The 25,901-nt window shown below is 49.3% G+C and overlaps 2 protein-coding genes across 8 annotated transcripts in view; both read right to left on the reverse strand.

The window, feature by feature from the left end:
* zfyve9a (zinc finger, FYVE domain containing 9a) overlaps positions 1–16,707 on the reverse strand; it is a 28,683-nt gene extending 11,976 nt beyond the window's left edge. For 2 of the 7 annotated variants that reach the window (XM_006634774.3, XM_015355342.2), the window contains exons 1-7: positions 16,461–16,707; positions 7,978–8,063; positions 7,053–7,160; positions 3,149–4,914; positions 1,347–1,446; positions 877–1,053; positions 150–319 (exon numbers count right to left, since the gene is read on the reverse strand). In XM_006634774.3, the coding sequence (XP_006634837.2) occupies positions 150–319; positions 877–1,053; positions 1,347–1,446; positions 3,149–4,914; positions 7,053–7,122 (2,283 nt within the window). In that variant the 5' untranslated portion in view covers positions 7,123–7,160; positions 7,978–8,063; positions 16,461–16,707. Of the gene's footprint in view, positions 1–149; positions 320–876; positions 1,054–1,346; positions 1,447–3,148; positions 4,915–7,052; positions 7,161–7,977; positions 8,064–12,456; positions 12,591–12,927; positions 13,005–14,776; positions 14,947–15,956; positions 16,164–16,460 lie in introns of those variants that run through there. The other 5 variants (XM_015355343.2, XM_015355344.2, XM_015355346.2 and 2 more) reach the window with 5 other exon arrangements.
* A 2,288-nt stretch (positions 16,708–18,995) lies between these two features.
* Positions 18,996–25,382, reverse strand: btf3l4 (basic transcription factor 3-like 4). Its single transcript, XM_006634686.3, has 6 exons — positions 25,213–25,382; positions 24,295–24,356; positions 22,480–22,593; positions 21,818–22,019; positions 20,243–20,302; positions 18,996–19,413 (listed from the first exon to the last, which is right to left on the reverse strand). The coding sequence occupies exons 2-6, from the start codon at positions 24,346–24,348 to the stop codon at positions 19,367–19,369; spliced, it is 477 nt and encodes a 158-aa protein (XP_006634749.1). The 5' UTR covers positions 24,349–24,356; positions 25,213–25,382; the 3' UTR covers positions 18,996–19,366.
* Positions 25,383–25,901: the final 519 nt, after the last annotated feature.

Below are 25,901 nucleotides of genomic sequence, written 5' to 3' on the forward strand. Positions count from 1 at the left end.
TGTAGCACGCACCGAGGCTTTCTACAGACTCGCGGCGAATGAGACCGAATACGACTTTCAGGCCGAGCGCAGTATTTAAGGGAAGGCGTGCCGTCGGCAAACCCTGCACATGCAGCTCACAAAGGGTTAACCCCCGCTAGCGGCTTTACCTCTGAAGCGCAGGGATTGGCTGCTGGGGGCTTGCATGAGTCATGTGACACCGTCAGGGGTCCTGAAGGGGCTGCCCCACTCACTGCCACCTTTGACGAGTCGGCTACCTCTCCATTCGGGAGGATCCCATCCGCAAACCAAACCCTCCTCTGTTCCCTGGGGAGCGAGCCTACAGCCGCGGGGTACAAACACAGACAGTTACCTGTGCGTCTCATGGAGAGCAGGTTGGGGTGTGCGAAAAAGACAAAAAGAGATTGTATATGGCCAATAAAGTGATTCTAAGAGAGGGAAACGTCTGCTCCATTGAACACGGCGAGAGGCTTTTATACCTGAATCCTTTACTGGTAATACTGCTTTAATAAAAGTTAGAAACCATTTCTAACAGGAGCTCCAGCAAACATTCCGAAGCTTTTCTTCAAGCGTTTCCCGATAAAGAGTTTTCTTCTACAAAAAGAGACGACACCCTTTTCTGGAGTTTCTATTCACGTTATAGATAACCACCCTGCAAGGGGACCCAAAACCTACCCCGTGCAAGAACTCAGTTTTACACAGTTTACCGAACATGCATGATTTGAAGATCTTCTTCAAAACCAAAAAGGAACTCAAAATCCCGAAAACTACAACCCCAAAGCAAAAACGTTCGTGACCGTATGATGTTCTACGGGACTGAGCGCGGTGCAGCCTATCAGCGGAGTGGTGGTACACCACAAGCGACCGGCATCCTACCTTCAGTCCCAGGATGCTTCAGGACACCCACAGGCACCATGACGGTGGGAGGGGGCGAGCTGAGAGCCCCAGAAGCCTGAGCCTGCTGCAGCGGAGGAATAGTGGAACAGTATTCTGCAGGATTGTTGGGGTTGGGGCTCTGGTTACAGGTGCTCACCATGCTCTCCCAGGCTTGAACTGATTAAAGGGAGAGAAAACGTTCTTTTAAAAGGTATGCTGGGTTTATTTGAAAGGTTGGGGGACGGGAAGGGAAGGGGGGGTAATTAAAAAGCTCCTCTTAAGCGCCCAGTGCTCGTGAGAGGCTACGTCAAGGACAAACATGATGCAAAAAACATCCTGTTACTATAGAAATATCAAAAAAGCCCCCCCCCCGCGCGGCAAATCAGTACTACCAACACGCTTCGCCGGAATTCCGCCGTGCAGGGCCCCAGGAGCTGCACAGCTGCTGCGACCGCCGTGCGAATACTCACCATTCATCAGCACCGAGTGACAGGTGACACAGACGCGGGCTTCCTTCCTGTCCATGTACACCAGCCTGCACTTCAGGCTGCAGCACGCCGCGCAGAACACCTGCACACAAACAGAGCGGGCGACGCCAACAGGTCTTTGACTGCAGTTTAATGGGTCGGAAAAACAATGCGCTGAGCCATTGAAAAGCCGCCCTCTGATTATCTAATATCTGCTCAAATATCCAAGGTGCGTGGCGTCTGTGGAACACGGCTTAACCTTCAGATTTATAATCTACACAAGCTGAGAAATACCTGCCTTACTATTAAACCGACGAGACACCTACAAGAACGCCAGTACAATTAAACCACCAGCCTTCTGCTACAACAGCTTTGCGTTGCCGTGTAGGACACCCGCACTAGAATTGCTGTTATCACCTGAGGAAGTACGACCCCTGCCAGTTAACTGCTTGAGCCCCACCCTCGTCTTGAAAGTGAAATCTTTGTGAAGGCCGCAGGGAAGACTCCCGCAGCCTCTCTCCCGCAGGGACCGGAGAGGAAAGGACACAGCCAAGTCCTCTCTGAGCTGCTCGAGAACGGCCGCGGACTGATGCCACAACCCAGCTGACCGAGCTGTCACGAGACTAACTCTCGCGTAACTCTCTGGACAACGGCAGTCCGGCTCAGAGTCGCTGAGCTCCCTCTTGTACTCAAGAACAAGCTAACTGAGCCCGAGACGCTCAGAGTCGCTGAGCTCCCTCTTGGACATCAACGGACGTGCAGAGGGAGTCCTCTGGGAGACGCGTGTGTACACACACGCACACAACATTTTCAGACGTCGGTTCGAAACCAAAAACAAAACTTTTCACAGTTCTCCATCTCCAGTCTGAACCCTCAGATCAAAACACTATAGCTTACTGTAAATCAGGACATTACAGAACACACAAAATCAATATTAAATGGTGCTGAGGCTAATGATTTTTTTAATTACTTTTACAAATTCATTAAGCTTCAGCTGCTTTGCAAAGCTTACATCACCATTTTCTCGGTGGTGTAACTGATTGTAAGGGGCAGGCTAACTACACTAGTAGCAGAGAAACGACTACGCTATATGAAACTTTAAAACGTTTCAAGCTTCTCTTTAACACTTCAGTGTCCGCGCAAGATGGGAAAAAAAATGGAAATATGATTTTAATCCCAAACCTCAGCTCCAGATATACTGCATTCAGAAGCATCTAAATCAGACATGTCCTATCCTGATCCTTGATGACTGGTATGTCTGCAGGTTTCGCTGGTATCTTTAAAGCAGAAGCATCTCCAAGCACCTCCTGGAGTCGCTGAGCTCCCTCTTGTATTCAAGCACAAGCTAACTGAGACCGAGACGCTCAAAGTCGCTGAGCTCCCTCTTGTATTCAAGCACAAGCTAACTGAGCCCCAGACGCTCAGTCGCTGAGTTCCCTCTTGTATTCAAGCACAAGCTAACTGAGCCCGAGATGCTGAGTCGCTGAGCTCCCTCTTGTATTCAAGCACAAGCTAACTGAGCCCGAGACGCTCAGAGTCGCTGAGCTCCCTCTTGTATTCAAGCACAAGCTAACTGAGCCCCAGACGCTCAGAGTCGCTGAGCTCCCTCTTGTATTCAAGCACAAGCTAACTGAGCCCGAGACGCTCAGAGTCGCTGAGCTCCCTCTCGTATTCAAGCACAAGCTAACTGAGCCCGAGACGCTCAGAGTCGCTGAGCTCCCTCTCGTACTCAAGCACAAGCTAACTGAGCCCGAGACGCTCTTGGACAGAAACGGCACTGTCCCGCCGTGCGTGGAAGCCCTCACCTTGCCACAAGCCCGGCAGTGGTGCCTCCTCTTGGTGAAAGTGAACTTGACCTCGCATTTCATGCAGATCGGCGCCTGGGAATCTGGGACCCACACCGGGGCCACCTCTCCGAGGGCGGTGAACGTTTTTTTCGAAAGCTGCCCAAGGTGCCCCGCCTGGAGGTCGTTATCGGGGCTCTCCGCAGGCAGCAGCAGCCCCGGCGGAGCGAGTGACGCCCCGGAGTCGAACGCCCCCTCGTTCTCGCCGTTCACCCCCGTTGTCCCTGCCTCCTCGCTGTAGCCGTTGGCACAGGACAGGTCTCCAGCACAGGGCCGGCCCTGCGGCTCCAGGTTTTTGTTCTTGCCGTGCGGACCGAGCTCGTTCTGCACCTGGCCCGACAGCGGCCGCGGGATCTGCAGCTTCAGACTGACCGGCTGCTTGGGCCGAGCCCCTCCGTAGGGGATGCTGACGGGCTGCACGCTGCTGTTGTTCAGCTTCTGCACTGCGGGAGAAGCTCCAGTATTCCCCTGCCCGGCCTCCAAGCCTCTCGTCTGCTCGTAGCATTCCATCTTGCTCTCCTCCACCTCCTTCTCCTCGGTCACAGAGTCCTCTTTAGAGGGCAGAGGCTGGGAATACTCATCGTCCTGGTCTTTGCCCAAGCCCTCCCCATCCAGGCCATTGGGAAGGAAGGAAACGGTGGAAGGGGACTCGGACGAGAAAGCACACTCGAGATCCTTTTCTCCGTTGGAGGAGGCGGAGGACTGTCCCGGCCCGAGTCTCTCCTCCATCTTCTTCAGTTCCCCAGTCGAGGAAACCTGGGGCCGCGAGGGTTGATTCCCCTCCTCCTGTGGAGATTCGTCTAGACCCATCGATACGTCACACATGACCCCTCCCGAGTGAGCATGGGCTTCGGATGCCGGCTGAGCCGTTCCCAGTAGCGACTCGTCCGGAGAATCGGATTCTCCGTTGCCGCAACCCAATTCTTCAGCAAGAGCTGCATGTCCCGTTCCCCCTTCGAACCCGAGACCGCCTGCGTTCTGATCTCCCTTTGGCGAGCCGTTAGCCGCGTCGTCACACCCAGGTGGCTGTGAAGCAGTCCTGCCTGTCGGGTCCTTGAAAGTGCATTCGTTTGCCGCAACCAAACCGTCCTTCTCTTTCCCCTCGGCAAACGTGCCGAGGAACGCACAATCCCTATCCTTCTTAACGGAACCCCCTTCCTGGGTCGCGCTCGAGCAATTCACGGCGATAATCCCATTCCAGTCGGGAGAGCCGGCCTCAAACGGAGGCCGATCACAGAGGACTCCCTCCGCGCATCCGTTGACGTCCGGTACGGCCGGACCGCCGTTGTCCAGAGCCGTGTTTTCCTTGCCACAGACTGCCGGACGGCTCCAAACGTCTTTGCTCAGCAATGTCCTGCCGTCACCCGCGCCGGCTGAAAGCTGCCCATCTCCGCCCCCTGCGTTTCCGTCCACATTTCGCCGCGACGGCGGCGGGTGCGGGCCGGAGTCCCCATTCCGGCCGAGGGAGCCGAACTGCTCCCCGGACCGCCGGTCCTGGATCGCCGAGGCCGCGGCCTCGGGAGTCTGGGGGTCCTGGCTCCCGTTAGCGCAGCAGTCCCCTTGCGTTCCCTCCCGGCTCGCCGTGGGATTCTCGGGGAGGGGCAGCTGGCCATCGCTGGTGTTCCCTCCTGGGCAGGCCAAGGCGGGATTCAGGGAAAGCAGGTGAGGAGACGGGGTTAAAATCTGAGTCCACTTTGTATCCGACACCGCGGGGGGGTCCGTTTCATCTGTGGAGAGAATTAAAAAAAACGAGCGAAAGGAGTAGCAGAGAATCGACTACGCTACAACGAACTAGAAACCGAACCACCAGAACCACCGCAAGGTCACGACATCATCGGACAACAGTTATTCAGACATGCACCATTAACCCAGAACCCTTGAGCCTCACGGCAAACTCGTACTGGAAATTCATCCTGCTGCAGCAGCACCCACGCTTGGGACTGTACCAGTCCCGACAGGACATTTGTTTTCGCGCCAGGGGAAATGATTTGAGAAAAAAAAAAATAATCAGCCGAGCGTTAAGCATCCATCCCAGCAGGAGCCTGTGCCAGGCCCAGTGGTGTTTCTGGGTGCGTGCCCGGTGCTGCCATGCTTTCTCTGGGTCCCGGCCTGATCTTGCTGCTGCAGCCCTGCCCCCTTTCATCCAATGCCCCCCCCCCCCTCCCCTCCCCGTCCCATCCATCACACTGACACCTGAATGCTTCACGCGGAGAGCAAGAACTCCACAGACCCCACCCCTCCCCACGCACTCCTCCGAGAGAACCGCATTCTTTCAATACGCCACCACTGCACTGCTGCCACTCCCCGCATCACAGAAACACAGGAGTGATATATAACCCGCACGGCTACACGAGCACGTGCACCAACGAGAGGGGGTACAGGGAGCGCCCCCCATTTGCTACAGAACTGGTACGTGCCAAGGCATGGCCTGTCAAGCACAAGAACACCCTTCGTCACACAAGCATCACATGGCTGCCACACTAGTGTCGACGGATGCACAGCAACGCACGACGACAAAAAAAAAAAATCAGAATACAGTGCAGTGCCTGGAAGAAAAAGCACCCGAATAGGCACGAAAAAGCGCTCATGTCATTTAAGGTGAAGGAATTCGAAGTTTTTTGGATACTTGTATAAGACCAATTCAAGCAGGGGTCTGCGTCAGCATGCGTAGGACGCAAAGGAACAGGAAAAGGTTTATTTCCTGCAGAAAAGAGACCACGTTTTGGCTGTCAGGCCTTCTTCAAGTGTCAAGAAGAAGGCTCCACAGCTGAAATGTTGTGTCTCTTCTTTTTCTCTCAGCATGGAATTCCAAAACTAAACCTTTCTTGCAGTCCTTTCAGCAAATCAGTGTTAACTGTTGCATTTACCCGAAGAACATCCTGCTTTTCCCTGTCCGATGTTAAACAGCTGAGCGATCCAGCTTGGTTTTAACTCTCAAGGGAAGACGCAGCCTCGAGCACGATTCTGTGTTGCTTGTGCAGCTTTCCCCGAAACTGCTGTCTGATCAAAGCTGCTACTTCTGGAAAGGTGTAACTGAAGAACTGTCAGTGCCTCTTTCACAAAACTTCAAAACAACTGCAAACCTAGAGGCATTTCTGTGGCTTATTCATACAAGTTAGTCAGGTGAGGATTTTCTCAGCGACACCCACTGCACTGGCCCCACAGCGCATTCAGAAACTACCGTGAACCCCTAGTTTTGACAAAAAAAACTAAAAATGATTCCTTGTGCTTACATGAACCTCAGTCACGTGAACTTGCTCAGTGGTTGTGAAGCTGGGAGTCATACTGGAAGGAGACACTTAAAAATGACATCTCAAGCGCTCAAATAAACAATACAGTGTGAACTGAAGGACAACCCAGGAAGCCGAAGCCACATGGCTCTTCAATCACGTCAGGTCATGTAATACAGTATTTTAGACCTCCACATCCAGCTGGCCTGAGGCAGGCTTGAATTTATTAACTACTCTGAATTAAGTTCCCCACCTCATTTGTCTTCCCCACAACAGAATGCATGCTCTAAAGCCTCTGAAAACGCCAAGCTCAACAGGAGTTCAACAGCTTTCTGTCAGAGCAGAAACTTTTAGGAAGGAGGTTCAGGTTCAACGTACAGTATAGCAGGGAGCCAGAGGGTTCACCGCACAGACTTGTAATGGCTCACAGCTTAATTTCACAAACAAAAACTGCACAGATTATCAATGGAAATACCAGCAGTCTAAATAGCAGGCTGTAGGCTGTGCAGCAGCATCATTACAGAACCCCTTACAGAAACCAGTCAGGCACTCAGAAGGATAGTTCCAGCTCAGCCCAGAAACGTTACTACCTTGTGACGAGACAGGCTGCCCACAGACAAAGAGCAGTGACTCACCTTCATTCTGTTCGAACTCATCCAGCACCTTGTCAAGGTTAAAGGCCTCTGCCTGGAAATAATTCTCCATTTGTCAGGACGTCCCACCCTGCCGGGCGGCGTGTGAACCTGAAGGGAAGGAGAAAACAGAAACAGAAACAGATCAAGCTGTGACCGAGAAGACAGCCCGACACGAGACTACTATTGCGAGAACAGGGGTGTGCTCTGGAAGGATTCCAATTGTATTACACAAGAGAAGAAATAATTACGCTACACGAGGAGCGCATCTTCTATTTAAACCATCACTCTTTGTTTAATGCATTTATCAGTTGCTCCTTCTTTAAAGATTGGCTTCAGCACACAGCTTTGAATAACCCAGAAGACGAATAAGGACACAAGCTAATACAGGAATGCAAATAACACACATTTCGCCCCGAACTGCTCACTGATCTTGATGGGAAGAGAACCAGAGCACGTTTCCCCTCTTGTTTCGGTTCTGCAGCGACTACATGCTCTTGTGTTTCTGCATTTCAATCCCCTTCCCCCTCCTCCCCCGCCCACATGCCTCTGGACAGGAGCAGAGGGTAGGCTGCCACATCTACTGGCACACAGCGCGGCCATGTGGCACCCCATCCTGGCAACCGGTCAATACCCGCCTGGCACAGGGCCTCATCCCCGCCTTCTGAATTCTTTGCTGTGCTGGTCACACATCCACCAGAACTGGAGGGCAGCGTCCCGAGGACTCGGATGGAAAGAGGATGTGGACAGCAGCCCGTGGGTGAAAATAATCTTCTTTAACCACCGCGGCATCTGGGCAGCTGGAAGCACCATACCTGTCACCACTGGCAGCTGGTACCGTGGCATTTCCTCCTCACCCATAACACCTTGCATTTCACGTTGTCATCTCCTAGATGGAGCCTCTCCTGGGCACACCTCCCCCACTCACCTGCTCACAGGTCCGCTTTAACACAGATGCTGGTCACGGGCTGGGCGGTCTCTCCGGCGAGTCACGCACGCGCTGCGCACCCACACCTGCAACGGGAGGCACGGCACACAGGGTTCGGAGATCAGAGGAGAGGGCGTGGGCACGGCGCTCAACACACGGGCTCTCGCGCACACACCCAGACTGCAGAATGGGTCAAGACTGCAGGCTTTATTTAAAACGGGGAACCTCAATACAGCTTAGTCAGAGTTTTTCAGCCCTGCAACAGCTGTAGAAATGCTGCAGCAAGCGAATTCACATACAGAATGAGACCTGGGTGCGAAGGTGAGGAGAATTTTGAATCACACTTGGGCCCTATGAGGAGATTCTGTTGCTAATGCAGCCACTCAGCAGGAATGAGGTAAAGAGGCGTTTCTGTAGCTTTCTGTGGACCCTCAATAGATCATTCAGGGAGCCTTAAACCTGTGTTTACGCAGGGATCTAAGCCGTGGATGAATCTGGCGACCTGTAGACCCCAGGACGAGAGAGAACCATACCAGACTTTGATATTTAATCCCATCCTGGCACCCCATTTGTATCTCTCCACCAGATCATGTGCTAGCTGCAGCCATGCTCTGAATTATTTAACCTTAACAATTAAGCCAGCTCCTTAGGTAATTAATAATTTAATTACAGTTTTAACCCTGCAGCACAATGGCCCTTCAGGAGCAGATTAAGCCCAATGCTGAACAAGACCTAGATTTAAAAAATATATATTCTTAGGACCATCCGTTACATCAGCAAGAGGTTCATCACTGTTGATTTTTTTAAAAAGCCTAAGCAATGACACTTCATTACAGAGAAGTTCAGGTGCACACCGCAATGCAGCACAGGTGGATATGATTTCTGATGCTATGGCTACAGGTAAAATCCTCCAAAATTTTACAATGTATGCAGGCAAAGCTACACTTACAGACTATGGGAGAGTCTGCACTGATATCACAATGATAAAGATTTAGATTACACATTTTATGAATCACACTACAGAACCAACCCACTGGGCACAGTTTGTTTGGTAAGCTAATGTCAAATGACCACACGTTAAATCACCACGTCTCAAGTGCAGGTAATGATTCACAATTAAAGTGTGATCTCAAAGTCTAAGATTTACAGCTCAAAAAAATAAGTAGTTTTTACCATCACAGCTAAACCCGTCTGTACTTCACACAAGAAAGAAGCCGATGTTTTTGGAATGTAAACTGCTCATTTTTAAGTGAATATAAGATAAGATCACTTTATTGGCTACATACAATTTCTTGCATTAGGAATTTGTCTTTTCGCAGACCCCAGCTTGCTCTCCATGAGACACACAGACAGGGAGAGAAGCTGGGGGTCAGAGCACAGGGTCAGCCATTTATACAGCAACCCTGGAGCAGCTGGGGTGAAGGGCCTTGCTCAGGGGCCCAACGGCATAGGATTCCTCTGCCGGCTGCAGGATACGAACCGGCAACCATTCCAGCCACAGGCGCAGATCCTGAGCCACAGGGCCACCGTTCCACCCCACTTACCGACCGATAAGCACACCTACCAGGCAGGTTAGACAAACGTTAGACAATGTTTTGTTTCTACTCCCAGCATTCCGAGAATGTCTTTAAAAACAGGGCAAGGGCGTTACCCAACATCCGCAGCAGCTGATGCAGTCTGCTGCCCCTCTCTTTTATTCCCTGCGTTTCTGGGGTTACAACACCAGAGCTTCCCAAGTGAGCAGCTACACGGGCTCTAAAAACCCGAGAACGAAGCCGATCACGTCTACGTGTGCCGTTGCTTTACATGTTCCCCAAAATAAAACCACGAGAAAGATCACAAATGTGAAAAGGCCCTTCGGCCCGTCCAGCCCGTCCAGCCCACGTGGTGGCCAGTAACCAATCGATTCCAGCAGCGTCTTGAGTGAAGCCAGATCAATAGCATGGCTTGTTGCACATGTCCACCACCACTTGTCTAACAAGAAGTCCCTCGCATTCTGAAGTTTGAAATGCACGTCACTGTACTTTGGTAAATAGAAATTAGAATGAGCAGTGCTCTGTGCGCATGGACTCCACAGGCTCCAGCAGGCCCAGACCAAGTCTTGGACTGGATCCTGCCCAGGGCTCTCCTGGGCCACAACTGGGCTGTGGTCACTACATTTAAAACCACAGGCCTAAAACATTCTCATTAAATCAGGGATACTTCATCATTTTCTGTGGAAATAATGAAAAAGCTCATTTATTTTAGCCTCCATGAAAATATTCTTCTCTCTCGGGTTTGTAAAACATCCTCTTTAACTCGTGCTGGCAATTTATGGTACTCCATTTTTAAAAAAAGGTTAAGAAAAAGCAGTAATCATTTTTATGCTTTCGGATATTTTTCTTGACCGATTTAATTAACCGCTTGGGTCACAGATTTCGAGCCTTTGATTTGCTAACTCTAGAGATGCATTTGGTCTGTGCTTCAAGCAGAATATATTTTAAAACTTTGAACCATTTAACCTTCTCCCACAGTTGGCTTTCCTGAAACTGTATCCTACAATCGGTGGGGGGCGTAACTCTCCTCCAGTCGGTGCTGAACCACCGGGATGGGGCTGTTTAGCCAATGACAGGTTAGAAGACCAGAGATGGACAGCGGGGGGAGCCTACCTACACTTCCTCCTTCTCCTGTGTGCAGCTACAGGGTTCAGAACTGCTAGCTAAGATGAGAAAAAAAGATAACTGGCTATTCCAGACTGGGTGGGTTCAACAATCATCACTAGCGATTACAAAATATAGGTGAAAACGCTGTGCACGAAACTGTACAATAGCTGTGATGCGGAAAGCCTTTTAATCTCTGGTCTAGGATTAAATATTCTCTCATCTTGGACATTTCCAATATCCGTCCTATTTACCGTGTTGCTTACTTAGCACTATGTCACTCTCGGACGCATTTAATAAGAACCTCCAGACCAGAAGAAGCACCTATTGCAATTCATGGAGCATCTCTCCTCAGCAACGCGTTAAATGGATTAACGCCAAGGCTCTGTTAAAACCTCTTGCAATGACGGCAGCAGGGACTCATTTTTCTCCCTCCCCCCCTTTTCGGCATAAAGATTCGGATTTGTTGGGGAGTTTTTTCCAGCATTAGGACCACCATACCTCTGTGAACAGGTATTTTTTTATACAATACACACGAGTGTCCCTCTCTCAGCCACTTAAAGCAGAACTGCAATGCTATTTTTAAATTTCTGGGTTAGAAAGGATCGGCACTGATGTGCGCATTTCAAACCACAATGAAAGTAAAATGTACACAGTAACTTGTAAAACCTCCAATTTCCCTTCGGGATCAATAAAGTATTATCTACATCACAAAATGTATTTACATTCATTTCCAGGTATGTGCAACACCATGTTCTGCGATTCAGAATGAGGCAGCAAAACTTCTGCTGACCTGTGCGGCCCTATTACACTGTGAACACATCTCTTTTAATCCCATACAAATATTGCTCTTGACTTTGAGCGCAGATAAACGGAGCTTATTTGTTAACTCATGCTGATCATGTTGGAACATTTCTGCGGCGAAATGTCTGCTGCACAACCTGTACTTATCCCCTCACACATCACAGTATAGCAGTCGGTCCAGTGACTAGTGAGCAGGAAGCGCTGCACCATGTCACAATTCTCTTGAATTCTCGCTCTCACCCGCGGTGAGACCAAGGGTTTAATTGGAAATTTGTCGAATCTGTCAATGCATTTATCTTTTTACTGACATGTCATAACCAGTCTGGGAAATCGAGACTGCAGTTCCCCGTTAACAACTGAACTCAACAAGGGAGAGCATCGCGCTAAATGATGCCTCTTAATAAATTAATTTTAGACATATTTTAATATTAAATTTTGATGACTCAATAAAGGTCCTACTTACATTTTGGCATGCAAATCCGTAAGAACGAGTGCACGAGCTAACCCCTTCTGACCGGCCCCTGGCCTCGAGCTTCAAACTCCACACAACCTTGCACAGTCACGAGCGACAGCGAACCAGGGACTGGACAGAACTGCGCCTCACGAGCCAACATTCCCTATACCCCTCATTCAGCACTTCCATCTACACCTGCACAGCGAGATCCCTGTACCTACAGCGCAGAACTCCCACCCTAATCTGATGAATCTGAAACCAGGGGGTGTGCATACACCGCCCAAAACGCGGCCAGGAAGATTTAGCTAACGCCACCTGTCTGTCCTGCCTCTCAAGTGATGCCTGTACCCCCAGATAAAGAAAATACTGGATTTCAGCCTGTGGCAGAGGTCCAGTTTCCAGCTGCCTCCCGAGTTTCACAGCGGCATTCCTGGCAGCGCTGTTAAGCGACTCGCCACATGTAAATATGAGGCCGTGCGCTACATTCCAAGCCGAGGCCTTACAGTCTCGTCCGGCCTTTTCCTCAAGACTTTCTTTTCGTGTTCTTCGGAGTGGGAGGAACCGAGTATGAGGAGCTCCTACCAGGCAACCAGAGGCACAGAGAGGGGACGTGTCATGGGGCCTGGGAGCCCGGAAGGGCCATCCAGGGTTCTGCGGCTCCACGCCTCAGTTCCTGTCCCAAGTGCTATGTGCCCTGGCCATGCTGGGAGAGACAGAGGGCGGCAACAGGAAATGCCGATTAATGATTTCCTTGGGTGAAGAATGGTGGGGGGCGGGTGGGAGAGGGAGATCAGGGGTGTATCCTCACACGGGAGAATGCCTGGCCTCTCCCAGTTTTTACAATGCTCTGTTTCCAGCCGGAGAGCTGCTTAGTCTGGATTTAAGCTCAGTGTGGAGCTACAATATAGGCTTGAGATTCGGGGAACACGAGCGCTCACTGAAGGCCTCCAAACCACTTGACAACTGTTTTTTTTTTTTCTGCACACGACGGCGACATGCAGTCCGTTAGCGGCCTCATCTAAAAGGAGGTAAGAAACAGATGGTCGCACAAACCTGGGCAAGAAATGGGAGCTCCAGTGCTGGCCAACAGTACTTTCCAACGGGACACACCGCGCCCAAAAACTTTCTGGCTAAAAAAAGAGAAAGGTCTCAAACATTTAAAAAACCCGAGAGCAAGAACACACATTCCCTTGAATTTTTATCCAGGTAGGGGGGAAAAAATTGGCCAAGAAAACCTCATTTTTACACCGATATTGAACTGAAAACCAAAAATGGCACGAAACAGCGTCAGCTTGCCAAATAACGGGATGTGTGCTGTGCAGCGCTACAGAGAGCCTTGACAGCTATTACAAGACTCTCCCCTGTGCTTTGAACTAGATCTCACTGGAGGCGACGAAACAACACGAAGAACAACCTGACACCCCCGAGGGTTGACGCTGGAATGAAGTGACCTAAACATCTTACAAGACTGCAGCGGAGACTGCGACAGCACGCACACAGTGATCAGACAGCAGACTCGCAGCTCTGCCCTCCTGCACGAGCGCAGGTAAATCTTCCAGGAGAGGTCAGACGTCCCCTCTCCAGTGAGCAGAGCACTCCTCTCCTTTTTCATGCGCCTCCTGAAAAAAAGACCAGCCACCGACACGCAGACAAAGCCCGACTTTACGAGGCTCAGACAGCAAATCGGGGTGTAACACAGGGATTCCCCAATGACCTAGTGACCCACACACCTGGTGGTTTTCAATCCTCCTCTCCTTCAATAGAACACTGAAGCTTTGGTTGACCTAAAAAGCCATTTCACCTTTTGGGATATTTGCATTTTATTTCACTTACAAATCACAACATGTCAACTAAAGCTCCAACGCGTTGAAGAGCTGGGAACAAATAGTTCGGGCTTATCTTATTATTAAGCCAATGAAGGCGTTGGATTGTGTCACCGAGAAAGGAAAACAATGGGAGTGGGGGGTCACCCTGACCCACTGGTGTACCAGGAAAGACTCTCAGTCCCGTCACACCCACCTCCTCCCATCATCACGTCCCAGGGGGCATCACTTCAGCAGCAAGTGCTGGTTTACAAAACCGAGGCTACAGAGCGAGCCGGAGTATTTTCTGATCAAGCTCAGGCGGGTATTTATATCCTCCGCTTCATTCCAGTGGAGAAATTAGCAGAAAGCAAAACCTCGTGCTGGATTATGCAAATGCTCCCATTACAATATAAGAAGTTTCAGGATGGCGTCAAAGTGACAGTTATTTAAGAATGGATTAGGGAGCCCTGGATTCTCTCTTTGAAGTACTCCCTCCCCAACACTGAGTATAATCACAGTAATCTTCCGTCTTAATTATGCTTATAAAACAGAAGACTCCAGCATATGTACAGAAACTGCAAAATAAGGAGGGATGTCGAACCCAACCCGATTACTTCAGAATCTGTATGAGGAATTCTTGTGCAGCGAGTACACACTCTTTGTTAAGGACTAGATATGGATGCAAAGCTCCAGACCCTAAAACAGAGCCCAGAAACACGGTTTTCTCCCTCCAGAAATCCGTTGTGGAGAGCAGGGCGGTGAAGCACCAGTTTAACGGCTGACAACCTGATCCTCCGCATGAACGAAAATGACAGCTCACCTGAAGTGGGGTGAATCACTTTTTAAACAGCCGACACACGAAGGCCTGCCACCCCAAACAGTGAAGTGCCGTGAGCGGGACCAAAATAAAATACCTTTTCCATACACCGGTTTTTATGGGCTTACTGACTTTTAGGACGCGCCTTTACAAATCCAGGTCTTAAAACGATGCGAGCGACGCAACGACGTCATACTGAGAGTGTGTGTTGTGTGTGTGTGTGTGTTTTTTTTGTCTTAAAACACAATTTGAAAGAAAATAAACCGTGATAGGCGGGTACCGCAACAGGGCGAAGACTTCTCAAGCGGGTTCCTGCTGCAGCAGGGCAAAGAGCCGGGATACCACCGCCAGGGACAAATGCAGGTAGCCGAGAGTCTTATAAAACGATGAGGAAGAGGAAGAGGATAACATGCCATCGTGCCTTTTCTGCGTGCACCGGGTGGGTGGGTGGGCGCTGAGGCGTCCTCGGCTGACCATGCAGGCCACGAGCGGCTTTACATTCGGCCTGTGACGTGCCGCCCCGCCGCAGCCAATCACGGCGCGGCGTCGGTGCGCACCCCGGCTCGAGACCCCACATCGTTCCGCCGCCCACCCGTCTCCGCGAGCCGCTCAAGACCCCCTCCTTGCAAAGACACCAGCGAGGGAATGATGTGGCTTCATTCCACTTGATAAAATATGCAAATTCCCCATGTACGGAATGACTCAACTCCCCTACTGTGACATAAGATCGGCGTCTTTTCAGGAACAGATTTTCTTTTTCTACGATTGCAGTCATCTAGACATCCAGCGAGCAAATTATTATAAACTAAAAAAAAAATACAATAGTGGGGTATGATCCGAGACGTTGAGCTCCTTTCTGTACACATGACAAAGCTACTCGGTGAGGAGTTTCTCTCCATAGGCTAAACTGGGCGATAGTCAGCTCTTGGGGACATAAATCGGCAATAGCAAATCCGATCTCGAAACACGCAGGACTCCAGGACGCCGACGGATGCCCCAGACCAATTTAACTTTTATCTGAAAGGAAAGGGAAAGTCACTCGCTCTCTCCAAATCACATGCTGTTGGGGTGTTTTCCCGCCCCGTTTCTCGAAAACAACCAAAATAAAATGCCACCCCAAGACGAGGCGAGAGAGCGTGTGCGATTCAGCAGTCTCAGCTCGACACTTATCAATCGCCTGAAAGGGCATGCGTCCACGGCCCAGGCCAGCCGTGAACACGGGTCAGAAAAATGAACAGGACGGGGGTGCTCTCCGCATTGAGGAACAGCGGCGGGGGGTCCCCCCGATCCTGCACCAGTCCGTCCCGCTGTCACTGCGGCTGGGACAGGGCTCTGCCGCGGCCGGGGGGGTAGGATAAAGGCCGGGCTTCAACTTCGTGTAAACAACGGGACCAACCGCGGCTTTACAAAATAAAAACACTCGTGCTGAAGCCACAGCCCTTCGCGAGGAAAGCGCTTACCCTGTGTCCCGCATTAGCCGGAAAGCGCCAAGACCGTAGAGGAGGCGGACGACGAGACCAAACTCTATGATGCACTTTTGGAAATAACAACAGCCTCTGCAGTGACTTTCCACGGCCGGGCTCAGGCATGATCACCGATTTGCAGAACGAAATGCGATCACGCTCCGGGGAGCCGGTTCCTCTTCAGATTATTGTACAACTGGCAGAGCACCGTGGTCTACGCTGCTAAAGAATGTTACACGCTAGGATCTTCGTCTGAGGAATTGCGACCCTTTAGGTTTTATTCACCGGCAGGTTAAAAAAAAAAAAGACAACAGACACCTTTCCAGCCTCCGATTTCACTGCGTTTTCCCGAAGCTTGCAATTTTATTTTGCGTGTAAAATGAGACACACAGCCCGCTTGCAATCTGGGGTGTGAATTAATTAATATCCACACACCCCCCCCTCCTTCAAAAATCATTGCTTCAACATGACACGCAACAAACTCGAACGTTTCTGTCTCACCTGCGGTCCCCTCATCTTCTCAGGATCCTAAAACGCCACGAAACACGTCCCTCCACATCCCGCGTATTTTCGGGGAACTAACGGGTCCGAAAGGCTTCTCCTTGGATATCTATTTCTTTTTTTTTTTCTATATTAACGATCTATAAGTCTCCTCGTTTGAACTCCCGATGTCTCCAGGCTCCAGAACAAGTCGGGTAGTTGAGATAGGGAACAGAAGGACACCTCCCCCAAGTATTATAACGTAGAGAAGGTTAAGGAAACTGCACGGCAGCACGCCATTTTGGCTCCGAGTGCTGCAAATATTTATCGCTCCGCCGGGTTCTCAGTTGGAGCCGGAATGGCATCCGCGTCACACTAGCCCTGTTCGACAATTCTCCCAGCTCAGGCCAATAGAATCTGCGGATAGTGTGAGTCAAGAAAAACACAGCCCCCTCTAGGCCGGAGGAAAGGTAGGCGCAGGCATCTTATGATGCAAAATAAATAACCGTAGCTCTTCTACTTAGGTAGGCAAACAGGCAATCGGCTTGTTATCCCGTCTTCTTTACAATGTTTCTTGAACCGAGATGCACAGCCAGAATAGAGTGTGGTCTGTGCTGTAAAACAAACATCGATAATTATGTCAGAAACGCCAGGACTCTCATGCTGCCCGCGAAGGAGCTGCTAAATAATTATCCCCCCCTCACTTAAGCACGTGAATATTGTGCCTTAATACGAATATACAACTATTTTTTTTTAAATCTTAAAGTCTGCGGCAGACGGCATTTTACACCGAAAGCTCGCGTTGCGGATGAAGGTGCAGAAAAATTAACCTGGTCGCCGGTCGGCTAATCTCTGTGAATGACTGATGCGCACTAAGATTAAAGCGGCGAAAGGTCTGTAAAATTTGAACCGTGGAAGACATCGCCTCCGGCGCCTCATTGGGCGCTGAAAAAGATGCTACAAGATAGCGTTACGACTCGTACAAAAAGTGTCTTTCAAACCGGGTTTCACTTTAAGTCAAGGGCTCGGAGAAGCAATGCGAAATTATTAAAAGACGAGACCGCTTTTACAGATGTCACAGCGATCGTAGATTTCTGAATTCCTAAAAGTTGGGATTAATTCGACTCACCGTTTTGTCGGGATGTCACAGTAATCGGACGGATCCGTGAATTCCTGAATGCCTCACACATTTACCAGTTGGATTCATGAGACTCACCGACCAATAGAAAATGTAAAAACGGAGTTAAATCGTGCTGTGACTCACACCATGATCTGCAGTGCATTCACAACTTCTGAGTGCACGTCTGAAACACTTCATCTTGCGTGCACCTTATCGTGTGACCTGTCACCTTGAACAGACACGGAGAGTACTCCCTGGGCACCGCTTGCCCTGCATAAAAGCTTCATTTTCATTGGAAGCAAGCGTGTGGTACAGGTTTCTAGAAAAGTCGTCACATTTACACACAAAAATCGTAAAATAAACGTGAAAAGCTTGATATTTCTAATACATAAAGCGATTCACCCGCATATAATTACAGGTTATGTTTTAGCCTTTGTATTGGTCAGAAGAAATGCTATTACGCCTTTACCTTAACTTTTTATTGGCCTCCATCTCTGTCCAGGGATGCTAGTGAAACTGCATTAATACGCCACTAGCAACGATGCCGGATCGCTGGCAAAACTTTCTTGCTCAAGCTGTTGAAACCTGTGCGACAGAGTAACCAGTATCCAGCTCTTTTCCCCAAGTACAGATATTAAAAAGAAAAAAAACAGTGCCCCCTGTTGGATATTTTCATTTTGGGGGAAAAAAAAATGACCGCTGGATTATTAATTTGTTTCAGGTTACGGAATATATAGAAAATGTTCATCGAAACTCGCTGCGTTAATTGATGGATTATTTTGACGGCTGGGCATGAAACCTCTTCCCCGCAGGCCAGTTACAGGCACCGCTGCAGTGGGAAGTCGATTTCAACCCGGGAACACAGAAGCATGATTTACAGTCCCCGGCTGAACCCGGATTATTGCCCTTAGGCTCCAGGCTGGCCGAACTATTAAATCGGCTCACTCAAGAGATCCGGTCCAGCTGCCCGAGGTGCGAGGCATAAGAACATGTGAGCAGGTACTAATGAGAGAAGACTACCCAGGCCACTTGGTGCTTAAGCAGTTAACTGATCCAAGGCCACGTGGCTGGGTAGCTTGTTCCATACACCCACTAAATTAGCCTTTGGGCGATAAGAGCATCGTTTGAGCTGCGACACTAGCAGACCGTGACTGGGCTCCAGCCAGCCAGAGTACGACACCCCTCCCATCGATGCCAATTGTCCTGCAATGCTTTATGGGGTTTACAGTGTGTGAAATGACCTTACAAAAGCTGGTTTCTGAGAAGAGAACGGACAGTACTCATGTCCCTTGTGCCCTCATGAACATCCCAGGGTCAAGCCAAGGTGATTCACAAGCACCATTCCCCTTAATAAAACGGCTATCAAATCTGTTTATCCTTTACCAGCCGTATTCATACAAAGTGTTGCGTTGTCTAATGAAACAGCACCATATAGAAAAGGTTAATCAATCTTTTATTGTGGAGTTTGCAAGGAGAAAAAAAAATTAAATAAGACTAGCTTTTCACCTTCACCACTGCATTTGCAGCCGGCATACCAGGCCGCTTTAAAACAAAAAATTAAATGCTGGGAACCCTTTTTTTTCAGGAAATTGTGTCGATGGCGTTTTAGTGCACAAATCGGTCCAGAATGGAAGATCCCGAAGCGGGCAGCCTGTTAAAAATACAAAAAAGTCTTTTCGTCCGTCGCAACGCTGAAATCATAACTCTTGTTTCTAAAGGTTAAAACACTGAAACGAGCCGCTTCCCTCGGACGCCGTCGCCCCTGCCCGCCGCAGGAAGAGCTCCGGCCCCCCCTCTCCGGCCGGCCTCAGTTCGCCTCGTTCTTGGACGCTTCGTCGAAGTTCTCTACGAGGTCTGCAAGGGGAGAAAGAGTCGGCCAGGTGGGGTCAGCTCGAGAAACGCCAGGGCTCACACTTCAGCACAAAAGACACAGCCTTCACGTCCCGCCATCTCCTTGCTCTGGCTCTTCTGGAGGCTGTGGAGCGGGTAGCGACCGCCCCGTGCCTTCTCATCGCAGACATTTCAATCCTGTGACGATTCCTTTTCATGAACGCGCCCCCCCCCCCACCCCACCCCCCCGGTCACGAGTCCGTGAGTAATTCAATAAATTTCACTGCACTGCTCCGGCATCGACCCAAAGACGTAACCAGCACTGTGCCGACTGCCTCAAGCATCTGGTGTTTTTACACAATCTTTAACTCCCTCCTACTACAGCCATCTGGAGTAAAGACTTGATTTAGGGGGAAAAAAAAACAGCCAGCTTCAGAGGAAAGACCAACAGCAGTCTGCTGATGCATAACCACACAGTTCTAGATGCAGGAGAAGACGCAGAAGACAAGTATGCACGTCTCAAGGAGATCTCGGTCCTCTCCTCAAGCTGCAAACACATTTTGTCAGCCATGTCCATCAAGTAAAAAAAGTTACTTGCTTCTCCGGTCATGCATTTCCAACCCAACAACAAACATTCATAGATATAACGAAATTAGAGAATATCATCTAAAGTCGTCACTAAATTGAGCGATTCAAAAGCTACTTATAATTACATAAGTCAATACTTTTATCAGAGTGGTTCAAATTAAATAACCTTTTTTGACATGAAGGTTCACCAGACTCTTAACACAATGTTAAGTTTTAGTTAATTCATCTTGCAGGTCGGATATAATGAGCGTAAACACATCAGTACCTGGGACATCGTCGTCTTCTTCGTCAATATCCTCTGCTTTGGGTGCTTTGTTATCAAGCACTACATGGGACAAAAAAAAAAAGCACGTCAAGTTTACTCAATCTATTCATTTATACAAGGTTTGGATCCCTCAAAAGATATTCTTTTGACATACTGCCAGCTCTTTTCAGAGAAGATGGCAGTGAAAGAGTTCTGCAACTTGAACAGATGAGGAGGCAGGGTGTATGTGAGCAAACATGTTGGGGTGGGTAAAAAATATGCCTTTCCATAGGCATTATGGGTGCACCTCACAAAACACTCCTGCATTCTGGACATTCGAAAGCACTCAAGTCTTCATCCACTGCAGCCAACATTAAAGTATTGTAAAAATTGTAAATAACACCTGACCCATGCGAAATTGTAAAACGCAATTTACAATATACAATAAATACTGTGAGCAAATTGTGTACCAGTGATGGATGCACCTTCACTGTGGCGCAGGGCAGTGATGCGCTACAAGGCCAGTGGCCCAGAGATGGCCGAGTCTCAGGAACATGCCTACACTCCCTCACCCCCCCGCGTGCGTATCGTGGGGCGCACAGCCGAGAGCCGGGACACGGGAGGCGCGCAGCTGGCGATCACAAACCGGGAGGGCACGTAAACAAGATAACTCTTCACTGGCAATTCTAACCCTTCAAAAAAAAAACACAGTTCCCTAAAGAAAACGACACACCCATCCATTCTCTCACCCCTTCATCCAATCTAGGGACGTGGGGGGAGGGCTAGAGAGTGTCGCAGCCAGAATTTTATATTGGGGGGGGGGGGGGGGGGTGACATTTTTAAATGATGTTATTTGCCTTCTAAAATAGGATGTTCCACTAGAAAGGTGTACTACTGCACTTCTGTTTGGCACTGGGGGCGAGGCGGGACTGACGCACAAGCCAGGGCCAAAATCTCACGCTGCTTTCACAACGAGCGGCGTAGGGACGGTCCACACCGACCCCTGCTAACAGAGGCTACGTGTACGCTCTCTGAAAAAACAGCTTAGATGCGTCAATTGTTTCCTACATTTACTTTTTATTTTGTGGGTAAATTGATGACGGTGCAGGATTTTAGGTAACGCCGAAAATGGAGAGGCAGCTGGGGAGGCAAAGCCATATTTAGTGCTTCCCCTCTGGCTGCACCCCCGGAGCTGGAGCCCATCCCAGCAAGCAACGGGCGAAAAGCAGGATACACCCTGGACAGGACGCCGATCCATCACGGGGCAGACAGACACCGACCAACACCCACACACCCTTCCACACCGGGCCCCCTTTTCTCAGGAGCCAATTAACCTACCAGTAGGTCGTTGGACAGCGGGAGGAAACCGGAGCACCCAAAGAAGGAAACCAAAGCAAACCAGGGGAGAACATGCAAACTCCCCCCAGATAGCTCCCCGGGTCTTGGAATTGAACTCAGGGGGGGCCCCAGCGCTGGGAGGCAGCAATGCTCACCCACTGCGCCACCGCAACAGCCTTAAACGGCACACATCACTCATCAAAACAAAAGCGGGCATCTCGAGATCCCTTGACCTGCAATCACCTGCAGGACACACACCTTGCCGCGGGAACTGCTCTGCGAGTTTGCGGAGGCTGGTCAGGCTGTCGGCGCCCAGCTGGCTGAGGATGCCCGGGAGCATCTCTGTGAGCTGCTTGGTTTCCGCGTGGCCGGTGATGGCGAAGGTGTTGGCAGACAGGGAGGCCTGCACCTTGGGGTTGTTAAAGTGAATCACGGTCCCGTCGTCTTTGATCATGTTCACCTGCGGAGACAACCCGCCGATCAGAACAAGCTCCCGATGGGGGGGGGATAAATCGCGTTGCTATCCGGGTCTTTTCTTTTTACTATCAACATCTGCCTTCACATGCCACATTAAAGACAGTCAGGCTAAACGAAGTGGTTTTGCTATTTTGCGCACGTTAAGGAACTCCTTTCAAGATTGTTTCAGATCACGAAAGGGCCAGAAGATCCTTAAGTACATAACTATCAGTTGGCTCATACTTTTATCCAATGTGACTTACCTTTGTACCTATTTTATACAGCTGGGCGTTCTACAAAAACAACCCAAGTGAAGTGCCATGCTAAAACGTCCAACTCCAGTGCCTCACCCAGGATTTGAACCCACAACTTTCTCAATACAAGCCCAGATCCCTCACCGCTACTTTACACTGGTGTCCAATGAAACAGACCCTGTGACACTGGGCTTGTATGAGGTTACTCACCTCCTCAATGCCTGCAATGTTGTTCACAGCCAGTTTCTTGAGAGAACTTTGAAGTTTTTTGTCATCAGCCGTTGCTGTTCTGTGTACCACCTTCTTCTTCCTACGCGCTGTTCCCTGCAGACCGAACAGGAGAAAACGTGGGACAGAGGCACACATGCGCGCGCACAAAAACAACAGGAGTGGAGGAAGCCAGGAACAGTTTTGAGGATCCAGGATGTGGAAAGCAATGAATAACCAAAACAAAACTGCAAGAGAATGACAACATTTCTCTTTGAGATTAAGCTAACATTTCAGCCAATTCCCGTTAATCACAAAGAACATAGGTTTTCATCAAAAACCTGGAAGAACTGGCTTAAATTAAACCCTTGGATGTTTTCCATCATCTATCCCAAAACCCAGAGTCCAAAATTTGCTAGAAGCCATACTACTAAACGAACTTCTACAGAATGGCTTTGAAGAGATGGGACAGTAGAGGGACATGAGCCTCTTGTCCTTTTGAAATCGCAGAGCTGGTAAAAGCCACCAGCCCCTGCATGAATGGCACAAACCAAACACCACCATGAAAGGAATGCCGATGCAAGCAGAACTAGGGCCTGTGTGGACAGCACGAAGAGCTGTTTTTTTTCTTTTTACCCCTTTGCTTTGACCAAGCGGCAAATAACAGGGGTCTCCAAACAGTGCTCAACGGGTCCGTGTCCCACTCCACTGACCGGAGGGTGAGCTTCAAAGTCATCCCCTTCATCCGCCATTATCAAGGGATGCTCAGCTCTATCAAAGCCGCAAGACTATTAAATGGATGAGTCACAGAACGACAGGTTCACTGACACGGCCATTTCTGATTCTCATCCGATCAACCCCAGTAGACCTTGACCCCACTCCCAGAACGGCAGGGTGAATGACTGTGAACCCTGCCTCGGACTGCACCTTCTCCTCAGGGGTGTGCCGGCTTCCCAGGAAGAGGGACGAACAGCTTCACTCGTGACCGACGTCATTAAGAGCACAAGAAAGGCTACAAACGAGACGAGGCCATCCGGCCCCTCTTGTCCCTTTTGTAGTTACAAGCTTAAAGCCATGAGGATCCTACGGGGCCGCTCCTCGTGGGAAGCCATGAGTATCAGCTTCAGCCACGTGGCGGTCTGATCCCGTGCAAATGCTCAGACCGAGCAAGCGTCGAGCAGCCGATGTTGCCGCCGACGGCAAAAAGAAATGTCGCCCAGAATGCCCATCGAGTAAAACCTGGCCTCCATGTGCTGGTGTTGCATTGACTGGCAGCACGACACTGTATAACCAGGAGAGTTACTGAGTTACTGATCTCGGGGCTAACCGCACTGCCGATCCAACCTAGAGTGGACTGTAAACGCAGGGCTTCTCATCACGATCAACCGTTCGAGATCGTCTGATCCCGACTGGGACCGGCAGGGTCAACGCCCCTAGAGCTGGAAGTTGACAGGGTCAGGCCTGGTGTGGCTTTATCGACGGGTTTACAGGTACAGCGTGTCAAAACAGACCGTCCGCCAGCAAGCAGAACTCAGTCCTCATCTATCAATTAAACAAGCCAGGTGGCCTCCTGGCTTGTGACCTTGCGTTCTTGAAGAAGCGCTAGTCAGCGATGTGACTGCCGCGGACCTGCCTTGTTCTTTTGGGAAGAAATCACAAAAGTACATAACAAAAGAACAAGACATACGGTTCAAAATAACTGTACTAATGAAAGCCATTTGAGAGGGATAACTTGACCGGATTTTATTCTGTTACTACTTTGAATAGCAAAGACAAGCTGTAGAGGAGATCGGGGGTGAGAAAAAAAAAGACTCCTACCTTTCCACCTATTCGAACCTGGGCCTGAAGCTTGGCTAATTTTTCTTGATTCATAGCGTTATCTGAAACACAAAAAGAACACAGCAGCTTCTGTTACTTTTACAAGAAAGAGCTGGTACCTCACTCAGCAGCTGTGCCTGACGGAGCACAGGAGAGGCAGCTGGTGAATAAAGCTGTTAAGTTACAGTCATGTACCGGAGTTTTTAAGAACTTCAGTCAAAACCTCAAACTTACTTTCTTCTGCAGGGGGACAACTGAGTTTTACTTAAGTGCTTTAAAAACCTTTTTTAGGTCCAGCATTCATCAAGAGCTTCCAACCTAAAACTCGGTTTAGATGCAGAAAAAAAAAATACAGGAATAATCATAGTGACCCTTCACGTAAAAACCAAGGCTGTCCCCAACAGATCCACTTCACACGAGAAGGGACAGACATAAATGTCAATAAAAACACGTGTTAACGACAAGAGGACATTTAATCGGCGCCTTGATAAAACCTCGCTCTTTCACGGGCATGTCAGCACACACTGACTGATCAGGAAAGAAAAAAAAAAGAGAAACTGCAACTGGGTTCTGCCCTCGGCGCACTGCCTAGCGTACGAGATAAAACACACACACCGTAGTCACAATGAACGTGCCTTTATTAAAATGACCAGCACACCCAGCAAGAATGCGCCCACTTGTTCTGATACGCGATATTAGTATCACATACGAACAAAAATACCCACAAATCCAGCTCCAGGTTTATGCCAGCACTTCAATTTCTTACGAATAAACGCTAAGGCCCATTTTCAGCCAACACAGTAGTATTTACGCAGGCTACCATTAGCAAATACCACACTGTCCACACACTGTGGCCGGGGAAAAAAAGATGACAACATTCTATGGGTTCGTTTCGCACGGTAACCTTCTTCCCCGCACCTTTTTTACTGTTTTTCTATTTTCCGTCCCCTCTGCACCACTACAGCAGAGATGGCCTCTCTCTTGACGGGGATCCAGACACAGACGCAGAGACAGGAACACGCGGCGACGAAAGATGGCGGATCTAAGGGAGAACCTGCGTCCGCTATCACGTGACGGCCAGAGGCCCCGCCCCCCGCCTTGGCGGAAGAGAGGGCTGTCGCGGTGTCGCAGTAAATAACAGTCCGCCGGCACGACTTCCGGTGGTCACAATAATTTATAATTCAGTATACTAGATAGAAAATTCTGTAACAGTAGTTTTACTTAATGACTTTTAACACTTAATAATTCCTTAAATATCACAAAATTATAATATTGTATTTAAATTATATCACAAATTATTTTCAATAATACAATAATTTTGGAACGTCAAACTACTGCTCAATAATATTTTAGCCAAATATGTATTTTGTTGCTTCATCCCATCGCTGACTGCTCTCACATATTGCCAACCGCATCACATGTTGTAGCCAATATTAAAATAGACCGTCCATTGCTAGAATTTTAGATTGTTTTATTTCATAGAAGCCATGCACTGATATAATAGCAATTAACAACAACACTGTTATCTGAACGTTGAGTTTAATAGTTTAAGATATTTGATCACATATAAAAGAGGAGGTTAAAATTCCCCTTTAAGCAACCGTATA

Source organism: Lepisosteus oculatus, chromosome 9, assembly GCF_040954835.1.
Source record: "Lepisosteus oculatus isolate fLepOcu1 chromosome 9, fLepOcu1.hap2, whole genome shotgun sequence".
NCBI classification, from domain to species: Eukaryota; Metazoa; Chordata; class Actinopteri; order Semionotiformes; family Lepisosteidae; genus Lepisosteus; species Lepisosteus oculatus.